Below are 16,080 nucleotides of genomic sequence, written 5' to 3' on the forward strand. Positions count from 1 at the left end.
AACTTTGTCAAGAGTCACTTGCAGATAGGTACACTATATTGGTGGCCTTCAGCGCAGACTGTGCGCATTAGACTGGTCGATCGTTTATTGCGTTAGCGGCCTCACTGAAACGTTATGCGAAAGACACAGGGAATAACACCCTATGACACCCTAATGCTTACCAAGACACTACTCAAGTATATAGTGTCTCAGTAAGCATTGGGGTGTTGTAGGGCGTTATCCCTTGTGTCTTTCGCATGACATTTCAGTGAGGCAGGACACGCATATGCAAAATACTCTCTGCTTATGTATATAGATTAAATGTATGTCATTATATGGGGCCTACATGATGAAGGAAATAGCGTGCCAGCACGGCCCAATGACCGAGGAGCCTCTCACAAACGTGGTCGCTGTGAGCTCAGGTTCAGCTAGTGCTGGCTGCATCTACGGTCGTACGTGGGAAAGTCTGTCAACAGCCTGCGGATAGTCGTGGATTTCCTCCTCGCTAGGCCCGTTTCCCTCCCACTACAATGCCACTTTGGCCAAAATCAGCGAAAATTCAATCGAATTTTGCTATTATTTTATATTTTAGGCTGATATTCAAAGAAAGACAATACACGTAATTTGAGCTATTCTTGATATATAGAGAAAATTTGATTTGATGGGCGAGTAGGCCTATTGGTATTTTGCCAAAATCTCCAGAATAGCCACTTTAAACTCTATAAAAATGGAAGCTTCTAGAAATCGACCCAACTAAAGGGCCTCAAAAGTCCTACAACTTTGTTCATACAATAAAGCTTTACATCACTGCCAAAAAGACTATAAATAATCCTACGTGCGTTATACACGCTCCAAAGGCTAAGCTTGTCTGGTGGCGGCAGTCGTGTAAAGCGAGCGTAGAGAACGTATGCGTGCTTTACCGTTAACGTATTACTACATCAATACTTAAGTCAAGAATTAAAAGAAGTGAAGCGAATCTACAGATTCATATCACAGGTAATTGGGAACCTTTCCCGCCAAAAGTAATTCGGGCCTAAATTGTGTAGTCTACCAGTCTACCCGATTTGTAGGTAGACCCAGTTCGGGCGTTAGCCTACATTTTGTTATATTTTATTAAAGTTTACATCAAACACCATCTTACATAACCTTATTGGGAGACACCCAATAAATTTATTAAACAAATGAAAACATAAACTTTTATGTAACGTTTTGACATGGGAAATGACAACGTTGTATTTTGTGATAAACTTGGAGATGGGGAGAAAAGTACAGCCGCTGGAAAAATGATAACTTTTGAATGTATTAGATTTTGAATTACAGAAGTATTACATTTTGCAAGTTTTATTTGAGAAGTGGTTGTTACATCATCCAGATGCTTTACTTATGATGATGTAGTTTGCAAATAGGAATATAATTGGTGGAAATATATATACAGTATTAATTATTATCTAAAATGTTGATAGGCCTGTCACAATATACCTGCCAAATTTAGGTAAAAAAAAAAAAAATTGTGGAACGTACACGTTTGTACCAGTACACAGATCTATAAAACAGATCTGTGTATGTAAGACACAGATGAGAGGAAACCATAGCTATTAAAGATCTAGCTGTCAAAATGTGAACATCATCAGGCATGCAAGTTATAGGCCCAACATACCAGTACGAGAAAACAGGGTACCGGCATTAATTCTGTATAGGCTAAGCTATACTTTTTTGTCGTTGTCAGCGATAAAGCTTTGATAATTAACGCGTTTCACAGGTTTTGCTTTCTACTAGCGGATGGAGGAGTGGATGTAGTTGAAAGAATAAGTCAGTAGCTCGCAATTGTTTACGTGTTTGTGATCGATATGTGACTTTGCTACTGCTAGCCGTCATAACAATTTGGGTCAGTGCAAGTCTTCCCAGGATTCCTCTGGATAAACAAACTCTGACGTACAAACATGGCGGCGCGCAGTTTTGACAGCGACAGCAATAACAGCTTAGCGCCAATTGAATTCCATTTCACAGCGTCTGTGGACAGTTGCTTAGGTCTCAGTGTAGCAGTTGAAAGATGTCCTTTGTGCTGTAGCTCAAGACGACCATTTTATTGCAAGACATGTATCCTAGATGGACAATTTCCACATTCATCCGATGACGCATCAGAAATGTAAGTACTGTGATGCGTAATGCCTAACAATAATATTAACAAAGTCTTGACCATATTCGAGGAAATGTTGTGTCCATGGAATCTGTTTGGAATCTTAAGTCGAAGCATAAATCGCATGTTCATGAATACATTTACAACGCTGCTGGTGTTACTTGATGTGTTCATTATTTTAGTAAGGAAGTAATTGAGAGATTTTCGTTGTCATTAGATTTTGACATCACAGATCACACATCACAGGTCATACATCACAGTTTCAGTGTTACAGTTTCTGTTAAACTGCTCACTGGCCTCAAATCACTGACTGAAATTACCTACTTGCTCCATTGTTTATTGGGATTCATTTAAAATTTAAACAATGGTTGCTTTCTTTCAATGGAATTTGAACTTAAACCTGTCCATTCAGAATCAAGCTCTCAACATAATCATATATTGGAAAGTTCACTCTGGCCACTGCCAGTAATAAGCATTAGAAAGAGGTTACACCTCTCTTTTCTCACACGCTTCATTCTTATATAACATAGCTGTTTAATCAGGCAACCAATGTAATTTATAACACCCTAAGAGCTTAATATAAAACCACATCAAAATTTTGAACAGACATAGTTTATTTTGACAGCTTCAAAGAAATCCATACATATGTTTTCGCCCTATAAGTTAATGATTTATAACATTGCTTTATAGGACTTTTTCAGCCTAATAAAATTAGTTAAATATGTAGTTTACCCAAAAGCATATATGCACAAATTGTTTCATATGTATTAATGAAGGTATAATTAATATTTAGAGAAGTCCTTTCAACTTCAAAACATTTACATTGCATGAAACAAATGACCCTTGTGAAACTAAACCATCTTGCCAACCAGTTATCACCTTTGTTTCATCGTCCAAGCTATATTATCACCCAGCAAGATGGCATCGACTGGGTGATCATGTAGCATGAATACATCCACCTCAGGCTGTAGCTCTTACTTATCTCTGGCTGGCTTTGTAATAATGATCAGCTGAATAGCTCAGTCGTACCCTCGGAATCTGGCAATATGATTAACTGTGTCAGGGATGACATTTTAGGTCAAGTGCAAGGTAATACATGTAGCTTGACATTGAAGCCCAATCTAAGGAACAAATATATCGGTACACAAAATGAATTGTCATATTTCTTCATTCTTTTCCAAGTCTCGTTGAGCAGTTCACAACCTTTAAATTGCCTGTCATTTTGTCATTTAAGTAAACTGCCCTTTTATTCACCCATGGACAAGACCATCCAACATTTGTAGAAATACACCAAAAATCATATGCCATGGAAGCAAAAAATATACATTTAATTTCCACACCATGAAAAAAAAAACATTTTGCTGCTGTATTATAGTTAAAGTTATGCTGAAAAGGTCTTTAAATTTATTCAATGTAGGAAATAGAGTGTTAAAATTTGAAACAACTGTTGATAAATCCTTTTGTATGATAATCCTATTGTAGGTACAGTAGCAGGTTACAGAAATGGGAAGCACAGAAGAAGGAAAGAGAGAAGCTTCTTGAAAGGTAATGCAGAATTTATTTCCTGAGATCATTGTGTACTGATATTTGGATACACATGTAACAGTTACCTAAGACAGTAACATGTAAACATTTGTATGTCAAGGCCTTTAATAAACTTTTTGTGACAAAACATGACGAGGTTATATGGAGAACAATTTCATATCTATTCTTTAGTGACATTGTAATCTTCCCATTTTCAAAATGCCACTAACATAATTGATATTTTTAAACAAATGCTTCTTTACAATGTTTTTCTTTCCGGTTTTTCAGAATACAAAAAGCAGTGCAACAGAAACATGCAATTGGATTAAAGGTAAGGGTTGAAAGTGGAAAACTTTCACTTGATGTGACAGTGTCTGGATTATTTATTTATTTGATTGGTGTTTTACGCCGTACTTAAGAATATTTCACCAGAATTATGGTGGGAGGAAACCGGGCAAAGCCCGGGGGAAACCCACGACCATCCACAGGTTGCTGGTTGACCTTCCCACGTATGGCCGGAGAGGAAGCCAGCATGAGCTGGACTTGAAGTGTCTGGATTAGGAGTGTTTCGGTGTCAGGAAAAATTTAGCTGCATAAATTGTTGAGGAAGTGCACTTACCTCAAATCATTACATTCAAGCTACTGGTTTGGCTTTGACCGGTTATGGGGAACCATTGTGAGGATTATTTAGGAAGTAACAACGTAAACAGTGGTGTATCTCACCACTTTCTCAAAATGTTTTGTATTTTACCTCATCATATCCCATGAACATGGGTGCTGTGTAAGTTGTTAATGGGAAGGGAGTCAACCTGAGTTTGAAACAGGTTTGCATGTCACCTGGCGGTTTATTAGTGACGAAATGGATGGATCAGGCTAAGGGGGAAATAGTTACAGTATGCATTGTTATATTTAATTGTCTATTCTTACCTTAAACGAAAAGATAACACTTTTATCTCAACACCAAAAGACCAAACCTATATATGCATTGATAAAGTATCAGTCATAAGGTTTAAAGAATAGGATTATACTGTTAATCTGATTTTTATTTTGGACTGGAGACGATCTGGCTAGAGTTATAGCTTAACTCCCAATGGGCCATGTTTTCTTCCAAGCTAATGACATCTTCAGCAGGTTGATGTGGACGGTCAGCATGTGGTTATCCCTGAGCCATGATGAGACAGGAAGCTTCATTAGGAACCTTAGGAGTTTGATCTTTATTTATGGGCACAGCTGTAAGCTGATGAAGGCCCTCTGATGTCATTGGCTGTTGTGACAGAAAAAGTTGCAATCGTGGGTGGGGTCTACTTTTGTTTTAAATATTAAGCGTGGTTGTAGTATCTAGGCACGATTTGAGAGTGGCCAGTGGCGGTATCTGTACACTTCTATTCCCCTCTGAACACACCCTATGTATTTATATATAAATATATATATATATATATATATACATGTATATGTATGTATTTACATCTGTTTTCCTGCTTATGCTTATTTTATTATGCTACATGTGTCTTGGTGCAGAGGATTGTCTATGTTCTATCTTTTATCACCTGCACATTCTTGATGATTTATACTTGTAGACACGAGATTATCCTGTCTATGGCAGCAGCAATAATAATAATCCTTACAACTCCCAAGCCACAGTGATGTTCTTCTTCTGTGATTTATCTACTTGTTGTTTTATGTTGTTAAATGGTTCACTGTAGATTGTAGTCTCATTAGTGGCGTTTATTGTGGGGAGAAAATTAAAAGCGCACCTTTTTATTTTTGCGATGTTGGATAACTGTGATATTTCAGTTCAAAGTAAACTAACACATACACATTGAGGACATCTAAAACACCACCATTTTATTAATTTTAACCAATCATGAGGTATTTCTCTAACTCAGTCGTCGTCATATGACTGAAAAATTGTTGAGTACGACATTAAACCCCAAGCACTCAAGCACTCTAACTCTAGAATGGAGTGGATAAGGGCGTGGGTTATGAGTGATTGTGTTCCCTGGTTCTTGGTGATTCCCCAGGCCTTATAAGAATTCTAGATTAAAAGTTGATTTTTATAGAGCTACCAAGCACTTCAGAATAAATTACTTTGGCTGTTTATGTCTATTTTCACCCCTCTTCTTAAATAATGAATGTTAATATTATTTCCTGTTTTTTCAGCACAGTGCCCTAGAACAGTGCCGACAGACTATATCACTATTACGCAAAGCCTTAGCAAAGAGTCAAGAAGACCTCAGTACTGGTGAGTTTTTCTTTGTTGATAGGCCTACACACTGATCACAAATAAATTAAAACTTCAAAATATGATGAACACTTGTGAAAAGTATATCTGTTATTGGTACACATTTTAAAAAAATGATAGGCAGTCCTAGTATATTAAACAAAGTTTCTTTTGTATATTGCAGGAAAATGCATGGTTCTGATTGAATTGGAAATATTAATGGGAAAATGCAGGACATTGTTTGTTGATAAGTTCAAATTTTTAAGTGACCTGACATCACCATTTTGTTTCAGTCTGTCTCATACAGATGAAGAGCTTACCGTATCCAAGAATACATGATAAGGCAGAGCTGAGATATAATGTGATAAGTTTTACATTGTTGAAATGTGTCTTTTGTTAGAAGTTTTTTTTCTTTGTGTTTTCAGATGAAATGACATTGAAAAAATTGCAAGAGTCTCAGATTGGGAAAAGCAGAAAATCGGTGAAGCGTAGAGAAAAGATAGGGAAAATAAATCAGTACATAGCCCATGTACAGGGTTTGACAGAGAAGAACAAAGGGTTGCTCCAGCCAGTGGCTGAGGAGCTGAGGCTGATGAGAAAACATCACGTGGAGAAGCTAGTCTCTAATATATTCCCAGTTACAGATATACAGCCAAGGAGGTAGATATTGACATTCTCCTAAGAAATATGAATTTGAAGTTGTGAATATGGCAAGTGACCTAAAATATCGGCCCCCCAATAAAGTGCAACCTTAGAGACAAATAAATGTCCGAAAAAATATTACTTTTGGTGCTAAAGTTTCCAGGAGGGTATTGTCCCACGTGTACCTTATAATCAAAGCTGACAACACCTTTATAAGATCAAAGAGAATTCTGTGAATCAGGCCAAATGTGCAATTTTTCATGTATGAAATTTTAGGTCATTTCATTGCTAATAATCTAATTGTTATAAATTACTAAGAAATTATAAATGAAAAATGTGGTAGCTGTAAATGTTTTTCTTTATATACATTATGTCATTTTGTTTAGCTTGCTAGTTGCATGGAAAATATTTCAGAAATAGTCTGCAGTTTGCTGCTTAACTAAACATAGATTCCTGATTTTTTTCCAGTGAGCCTGACAGTCTTGCCCTTAGCACAGTGAGTGCCTTGAAGGATGCCTCCCACACTGCTTACATCAAGGGGAGATGGGTGTATGCTGACCATAATGGAGACTTACAGTATAAAGTGGTGGAAAGCACTCTCCCTGGCAGTGGGGACTACTCGGCTTATAATTTATGGAGTAAGGCCAGATTATTTACTGTCTTCATGTGTATAGTCTACCCTTGAAACTATACAGTTGCAGATGACAGAGGTTTGAAGGAGGTTAAATATGAAGATAGTCTGGTGCGTGCAATTATGCACTCATAGTTGATTTGAATGCTTTTCAGAAGAAGGTTTACAATTAAGTTGACATTTCAATCAATTCATGCATATCTGTGACATATGGCATGTAGTATGTATGGGCATGATTGTTATCCCATGTTTTTCAGGGGATATTAATTTGAATCTGTCTGTCTGTTTGTAACACTCTGGTTTCCATGCAGTAAATGTTATAAATTTTGTCTGAGTCAACCAAAACAATGGTATACATGTTCCATTGGTGCTTCCTCAGATTATGGAGGCATTTATGGACCTCCATGCTCTGATCAAGTTTGAAAATCAGTTGCATTAGTGCATATGTATTTGTCACCTTTTAATTCAAATTCAAGACCGGTTTTTTATACATGCATAATTTTGCATATTTTGCCTGATATATAAATGTTATGAATTTTCTTGTTTGCACAAGTTGCCACAAGCAAAGAGAATGTGACGACCGCGTCTGAGACCAAAGCTAACCAGCGGAACCCAGCGTATGCAATCAGTGCTGCCCTCTGTTACACTGCTCAGCTGACCACTGTCCTAGGACACATCCTTGACTTGACATTGCCACGGAAACTCTGCTACAGGTACTAGCCCTCACCATGATGCTGTGCAGTAAAGAGGGAATAGCATACGACTTAATTTGGTGTATACGTCTTTTGGTGAATGATAAAGTTTGGTTTTTTTGGGTCACATTCATGTAGAAGATCAGTCTTTTGTAATTTTATGTTATTTATTGATTGTACATTTTTTAAAATCTGAAGTGCCACACATAAAATGTACAATTTTGGACAGATCAGATCAGGTGATTTGTCTTTAAGTTTGTTTGTAAAAGACGATTATCATCCGACTGCAAGTGAGAAGCTCTGCCAGTACCTGTTGGCAGCTTTCTAGCGTCTTTTATACCTTGTGATAGATACAGGCATGGCAGAGATAGGTTTTGAGGATGGTGTAATCATGAAAGGTGTGTTTAATTTTCAGTGAGTTTTGTGGAGATGACTTGACTGAGAAACAGTTTAACAGCTGTGTGGCCCGTCTGAATGAGAACATCCTGTACCTGTGTTTCTCACAGGGCGTAGACCTGGACCTGGTCTTCCCACGCCACACACTCCACAACATCTTAGCCCTCCTCAGTTCTCCCCACCTGGGCAGGTAAGACTGCTAATGTAACAATCTGCATCATGTCAATTGAATGTATGTTATTATTGAAGAACACAGTTATGCCATAGTGTAATGCAATAACGTTTCCCTGTTTATAATCTCATTCTAAAGTACGTGTAGTTTCTCTCCCCATAATGCTGGCCACCGTTGAATAAGTGAAATATTCTTGAGTGGCATAAAAACCTATCAGATAAATAAATAAATAAAATAGTTCCTTGCTTTGAATTGTGTGGACAGCGCAAGAGGTGAGGAGATTATAATGTGATGATGAATGATAAAGAGCAAGTATTTGAGGTGAAAATACATTTCAGTGTACATAAGAGGTGATGTTGTATTGTAGGGAATCAGCCTTTGAGGTGAACCCAGAATTGGTGGAGTCCATTGAGGAGGAGATTCTGCCATCTGATGACAGTGAGGATGAACGGAGGATGTCAGATGATGATGCAGACCTTGGGCTGGAGTGGGAGAGGGTACCACAGGAGCTGGCAGATTATGACTTCCAAACACACACCAGGTCACTCAGTAGTGGCTCCTCAGACCTCCAGCAAGGCACGCCCACCACTCCGCTCATGTCACAGACCACCCAGCTACCAACAGGCCTTATGTCCTCAGCCGCGGCCTCCGTGGCCTCATTCTGGCGGGCAGCCACTGGGCACTTTGAACGCAGATGACGTCAGCAGAACCAAAGAATCAACATAGGATTCTTTAAGTGCATGCGAGGAAGTTTTAATGAGCCATAGGACCAAATCTTTTGGATGTTTTGTGCTTGATGCGTGTACAGGCATTGGTCCACAGATAGTCTTAATAACATGACCTGTTAGCGATTCGTTTATGCAAAATTGTGTTTTAAGGTATTTATAAAAAGGAAAAACTTTTAAGATGAACTGTTTAAAACTACACATTCTTGTAGAGGTGTAAGAATGCTTTGATGTGAGAGGTGTAAATGAAGTGATTGATTGTATTTTTTATGTCATGTCCCAGTATGTTTATGTGATCCAGAAGGGCATGGTACTAGGGGCCAGATTCATGAAGTGCACTAAGCTGAGTAAGTCCCTAACTACCATAACAACCTGTGTTGTAAAGGCATGATGTGCACTTAGCTAAGGACCACTTAAATGACCTAAAAATTTGAAAGAGCATTTTTGGAGGCGAAAAATTGTCATGAGATATTACTTCTGGTGCTAAAATTTACATTTTCCCCAGTAGGATGTCATCCTACCTTCAAAACTCCTCTGAAAGCACCTTTCTAGAATCAGTAGAACTCCCAGAGTCTGGAAAAATGAGAAACTTATTCATGGACGAAATTTTAGGTCAGTTAGGTACTCTTGATGAGAACTGGGGCCCAGTACTTTTTTGATCAAAACAAGCTATGTGACATGCTTGTGAGGTAAAACAAGCTATGTGACATGCTTGTGGGGCAAAACAAGCTATGTGACATGCTTGTGAGGCAAACAAGCTAAGTGACATGCTCATGAGGCAAAACAAGCTATGTGACATGCTTGTGAGGCAAAACAAGCTAAGTGACATGCTCGCGAGGCAAAACAAGCTAAGTGACATGCTTGTGAGGCAAAACAGGCTGTGTGACATGCTTGTGAGGCAAAACAAGCTAAGTGACATGCTCGTGAGGCAAAACAAGCTATGTGACATACTTGTGAGGCAAAACAAGCTAAGTGACATGCTTGTGAGGCAAAACATGCTAAGTGACATGCTCGTGAGGCAAAACAAGCTAAGTGACATGCTTGTGAGGCAAAACACTCTGTGTGACATGCTTGTGAGGCAAAACAAGCTAAGTGGCATGCTTGTGAGGCAAAACAAGTATGATGCACATTTGCAAATTCACAAATTCTGGCATGGATGTCTTCGACCCCCAGCTTGTGGAATTTAGGACTAGAGTGGACATAAAAAATTATCCTCTCCACCAGTCTTTCATTGAATTTTAAAATCATTTTGTTAAGATATATTTAAATAAACTGTATTTAAATACCTGTATTTTCAATAAATCATGCTGTCCTGTTTAATTAATATATCTTTTATCCTGTCTGGTAATTGATTTATTTATTTGATTGGTGTTTGACATTGTACTCAAGAATATTTCACTTATACAATGTTAGCCAGCATTATGATCTGGTGTTTGAGACTTGAACTGTATCAAGTTCAGCAAAATATTACAAAAAGGCAAGTTTTGACACAACTGATGGATTTCAAGTGTTATTGGTACATCTGACATTGCCAGTGTCTTTAACAGCGATCTTTAACAACACTTCTTTTAGTGGCACTTAGATAACATAACTTCACTGTTGGAAGCAGTCTGTGGCAGAGTGGCTAAAGCACTTGATATTCGTTTGCTAAACCATTCAGGGTTCAAGTTCAGATCTGGCCTTGGACAGGGAATTTGTAGATTTCTTACATGTAGCTTTCATTGCTCTCGTATAGCCTTATAAGCTGGCTGACATTCATTGCAGATGTTTTCCACCATATACATGTGTACATCACGCGTGGGAAAGTTTGTTAGTAATCTGCCTGGTAGGTTCCCCAAGTTTCCTTCGTCCATAAAAGTGATCATCATTGTATACATGTAAGTGAAAAGAATTCTGAGTATGGTGTCAATCAGTCAAATGATTTTCATGGTTATTTCGCAGCAAAAATAGACTAGACATTATGGATTATCCACAATGTCTTGTCTATTTTTGACTGAATGTTAGGACACTCTGGAAATCTTTATGAAATCTATTATCAAACTGCACAGTCAGCTGCAACTCTTTCGAGATACCCATTGGTCAACCTCAAGCAAACTGGTTAGCTTTTTGTGCTGGTTAGACAGCCTGCCCAAGTACTCTTGGGCAATTTATTTTCTATTGACAGATTTGCTTGCGTGAGATTTTAGTTAATTTATTTTAGTCACCTAATGCAAGAATGTTCCTGGTGCTGCCTAAATGAAACGCTACACAAGGACACTGAGTACCAAATGGTCCTGTTAGTTATCAGCCTGCAGGTTCCTGTGTTGTGCAAATTGAAGTTTTGAGTGACTGAGTACTTAACAATTATTCAGTCACATGACGACGAAGGAAACCTTAGAGTGCATGTAATATGCCTCCTTGTTGCAGGACGGATTTCCACCGCTCTTTTATCTAGTGCGCCTTAACAAAGGCAAGTAAGCCGCCCCACCCGAGCCATTCGGGTCAACCAATCGTTGCACTATCCCCTTCATGCTGAACGCCAAGCGAGGAAGTTACAACTAAAGTCTTAAGTGTGACTCGACCCAGGATTGACCCTGGATCTACTGCTCCTGAAGCGGACCCTCTACCAACTGTGCTATCAGGGCCAGTTTGAAGTTTTGACAAGCCCGGTAGTGTTTAAGTGGCAAGCTTTTGGATACAAGAAAATAATCCAAACTACTTTGATCGTTTTCTCAGGGATTTTTATTTCTTGCATTTTGATTAAGATTAATCCAGTGAAACAAGAACTCAAAATTAGATAAAGAAAACTAAATAGAGAGGAACCACCTTTACAAGGCATTGACAATAAATTACCCACTTGCACTTCCTGCACATACGTGTATATTTGTAGGAATATTCCTATATTGGAATTTTAAAGAATATACGTTTGAAAGTACAAAGTAACTCGCTCACCAAAAAATGTTTCTACAACACCAGTCTCGATCATTCAGTTCTAAATCAGATGTGCAAACTACTTCTAGTCCAGTCCTGTACTCAACAAAGTAGTGAACAATGTAATGCTCTGTACAGGTGCATTCTCCAGTGTAATTATTCAATACGTTTCAAATAGGCGTATGATGCTGCCTATCTTTCCAGGTACATTCCCTGGCCAAATAATTCGATGCATTCTGAGGTCCAGTTACTGCTCGATTCTAGATGGGCGTAGCAGAGGCAATCTTTTCAGGCCCATTCTCTGGCCAAATTGTTCCCTGCAATCTATCATCAAAGTACTGTTATATTTAAGATGGGCATAGTGGTACAAATCTCTTCACAAACTGGACGAGGTAGTTTTAGTTGTGATTGCAATGGTACAGATGGTAACATATAGACAAAGGTGTTGATCATTTAAAGTACCAAGCCCTTTGGTTTTTTCCCTTTCTTCAACACCATAATCTCATAGTATGGCAGCGAGACAGACCATCAACACCATGCAACATAATAATCACACAGTGTGGCAGTGATATGCACCATCAACACTACACAACACCATTATCACACAGTGTGGCAGTGATATGCACCATCAACACCATGCAACATAATAATGACACAGTGTGGCAGTGATATGCACCATCAACACTACACAACACCATTATCACACAGTGTGGCAGTGATATGCACCATCAACACTACACAACACCATTATCACACAGTGTGGCAGTGATATGCACCATCAACACCATGCAACATAATAATGACACAGTGTGGCAGTGATATGCACCATCAACACTACACAACACCATTATCACACAGTGTGGCAGTGATATGCACCATCAACACTACACAACACCATTATCACACAATATGGCAGTGATATTCACCATCAACACCATAATAATAGTGTGTGGCAGTGAGACACACCAACACTTTGCTTCCCCATAATAACATGGTGTGGCAGTGAGCAACACTATCAGGTGCCATCACATACTATGGCAGTCTGCACCACAATCAACACTCGAGACACCACGATCACATTGTATGGCAGTGTTTACAGCAGAGACTAACCTGCACATTTTACCTCAAGTTGGTTCTAGAGGGGATGAAGAAAATATGACTACTTCACAATAGGTACATATACATATGTCACATCTTTAAAACTTGAGGACACGCAACAATTACCACAAAAAGTGCGCCTATTGACATCCGGGTCAGATAGACAAACGATCATGTATCGTGTGATGTGTATCAAGTATTGTGTGATGTATATCATGTACTGTAGATCATGTATCGTGCCTTGTGTATCATCTTTTGTGTATAGTGTATTGTGTATCAGGTAGAACATTTTTGTCCATCTTGTAAACAAACTTCACATATAAGCTCTGTCCGCTTCTCCAACAGCCCGTTACTTAGATTCCACTTGTTACACTGTACTTTAAATCTCACAACAACACATCATAGACTTTGGATAAATTTTTGTGTCAAATTGTCAGACAAACTGAGTTTGATTATTAAAACTTGTGCCCTAAAAACTACTGCGCTCTCCATCACTTCTGACCCTGACCATGGTCATGTCCTAGAACATGAGAGTTAGGGGCCTGTTTCACAAAGCTCACACTGTGCTACATTCACTTAAATACCATGGCGACATAATACCTACAGTACTGGTTGCCACGGAAGTTACTGTACGTAACGCTGCGTGCACTTGTGACATGAGCTCCTCGTGGGTAAGCAGTAACTTTTGCCAATCAAGAAGTGTGATGTGTGCCTCTCCACTGATTACCAAATATCAAGTGGAAAAACTGGGAAACTGCGGACATGATGAGTTGTGACACATTTGGTTGGATTAAACATATATGGCATGGATTTTAACCAATAGACAAAACTGTGGATACCCTATTTCTAAATCCTAACCTTTTCAACTGCCTCTGCAACAAATACTTTGAGAGAACTATGGGGTGTAGAGAAATAATTTGCACAGATTCAGGACGCTTGCATCTTTAGTGACACAAATGATTTTAGCCTAATTTTCATAATAACTGTATGCGCAAATTCCACTGCTAAAAAGGGCCTTAGGGGTCACAAAAGTTGAAGATTTACAGTCAGTCTCCTCTACATCCTTAAAAGCCATATAAATGAAGGACTTTCACAATGGTACATTGTAAATCAGTTTTTGATCATAGATCTATGGCAGCTTCTAATTTTAACTGACTTTTAACACTGATATATGAGTATGTCCAAGTTAAACAATGAAAACCCTAAACTGATTTACACTTGCATCTCCTGCATCTGTATTGCTGACAATTACAAACAAGAGATAAATAAATACATTTGTCTTCAAACACACTTCAAATTTAATAAAAAATTTAATTAAAGCACATAACATTTTTTGAATTCGGGTCAATATAAGTTTGTACGGAGGTAATTATCCTTATAATTTAGAGAAACCTACGTCTACTTTTTTTCAAAAATAGTAATCATAGTTATCCATTTTACATAAGGTGACACTAATAACATTAAGGGCATTATACTGAACATGTCATCATAAAATTAGTACATGTATCATATAAATACTGCACCACAACTAGAGAGATAATAACATTTAACTATGAAATATTGCAGGAAATATCATTATCATAACCCTGTCGAGTCTGTTACTACGACCAATCTATGGATTGCCAGTATACCAATATATACAAACTAAATACCTGTGGCCGGAATTCACCAACATAGGAAATATGTATGTACATCTCTGATAGCCCTGAATGAAACATGCGTCAGTGATTGCTATATTATTTTCTGTAACTAACTCTCCATTAACTTAAACAACAAGAATAACTTCCCAATAAGATTGACATTAATAATTTATGCTCTTGAAGATAAACAGTTCCAGTTTCCAATAATGTTACTGTAGTAATAGTCTGAACTCCCCAACATGCTGACTTACTGCTGAATAGGTAAAACTTGAACATTCATGAATGTTTAAAGGAGAAGAAAACTTAAAAACATGACACTATAGGCTGAAAAGAGCACATTTTTTTGTTCCTATCTGTTGGTGCCTGCTGCATAATTTTGCGATTTTTCCTAGCCATACATGTAAAGCCTGAAAACGGCAAAAATGGCATAAATCGCCGAGCCCACCACGTCCTCCATCTTTAACACCCTATAATTTTGGCTGGGGGGGTGTTGCCTCTCCGCCAATGAGAGTCATTAAAACTGCCAGCTTGTTCATATAAACTCAGAAACTACATCCAATATTCAGGTTTCCTGATCGTCAAGCTGAAAACAAACTGTACTGTTTGCTACTGGGAAGAAGAGTTCTACTGGAAATGTACGAACTGCACTTCAGCAGTTACTGACGGCAATTCTCCTCCTAACACAAAAGACTTCAGGACTAGTTCTTAGGCAAAATAGAGTCGCCCACAGGGGATTTTGGCGCTGACTTTATTTATACTTTATCAATCTGAGGTACATATTAAATTTTGTTTATGGCGTGCACCTGAGAGAAAATGCACACTCTTTTCAATGGTATTTGTTTGATATTTAAGTTTTCTTCTCCTTTAATCCTAGTTCTTCCAGGTACAGCCAACATCTGTTCCTAGTGAACATTAAATTCTCCAGCAGGACAAGAACTAATAAATTTAACAATGTCAGTATGTCATCCAGACAAAAACTGAAAGTAAAACTTGAGATTCAGCTTCTTCAGATTTGACTTGAGTTTCAATCAAATGTTCTGTGATAATTATAGTCACGTGTAGTTAAAGGAAAAGAGCTCTAAAAATCGAAGTACGCATCACTTAATAGACCACTTAAAACTACACATAAATATACTTTCATTTATGTTTTCAGATTTTTGCCAAAAGAGTTAAAATGCACAAACATTTGAATTCTAAGGTAGGCTTTATGGGCCATACTATCAGAGTTTAGGAACTCTTGACATCACAGGAAGTTTATCTAATTCTAATCACAACACTGAATGTTGGAATAACTCTATTCAACCATGATTAAA

At 38.1% G+C, this 16,080-nt stretch overlaps 2 protein-coding genes across 2 annotated transcripts in view; one reads left to right on the top strand and one right to left on the bottom strand.

Moving 5' to 3' along the window:
* The window catches only part of LOC135467906 (proteasome subunit alpha type-3-like), a 244,066-nt gene that overhangs the window by 63,934 nt on the left and 164,052 nt on the right, over positions 1-16,080 (bottom strand). The window lies entirely within an intron of this gene.
* On the top strand, positions 1,603-10,364 carry LOC135467899 (beclin 1-associated autophagy-related key regulator-like). Its single transcript, XM_064745820.1, has 9 exons — positions 1,603-2,125; positions 3,599-3,661; positions 3,929-3,971; positions 5,801-5,882; positions 6,287-6,521; positions 6,972-7,141; positions 7,688-7,847; positions 8,242-8,412; positions 8,762-10,364. The coding sequence occupies exons 1-9, from the start codon at positions 1,920-1,922 to the stop codon at positions 9,090-9,092; spliced, it is 1,461 nt and encodes a 486-aa protein (XP_064601890.1). The 5' UTR covers positions 1,603-1,919; the 3' UTR covers positions 9,093-10,364.

The sequence above is a fragment of the Liolophura sinensis genome, chromosome 6, assembly GCF_032854445.1.
Source record: "Liolophura sinensis isolate JHLJ2023 chromosome 6, CUHK_Ljap_v2, whole genome shotgun sequence".
Lineage (NCBI taxonomy): Eukaryota > Metazoa > Mollusca > Polyplacophora > Chitonida > Chitonidae > Liolophura > Liolophura sinensis.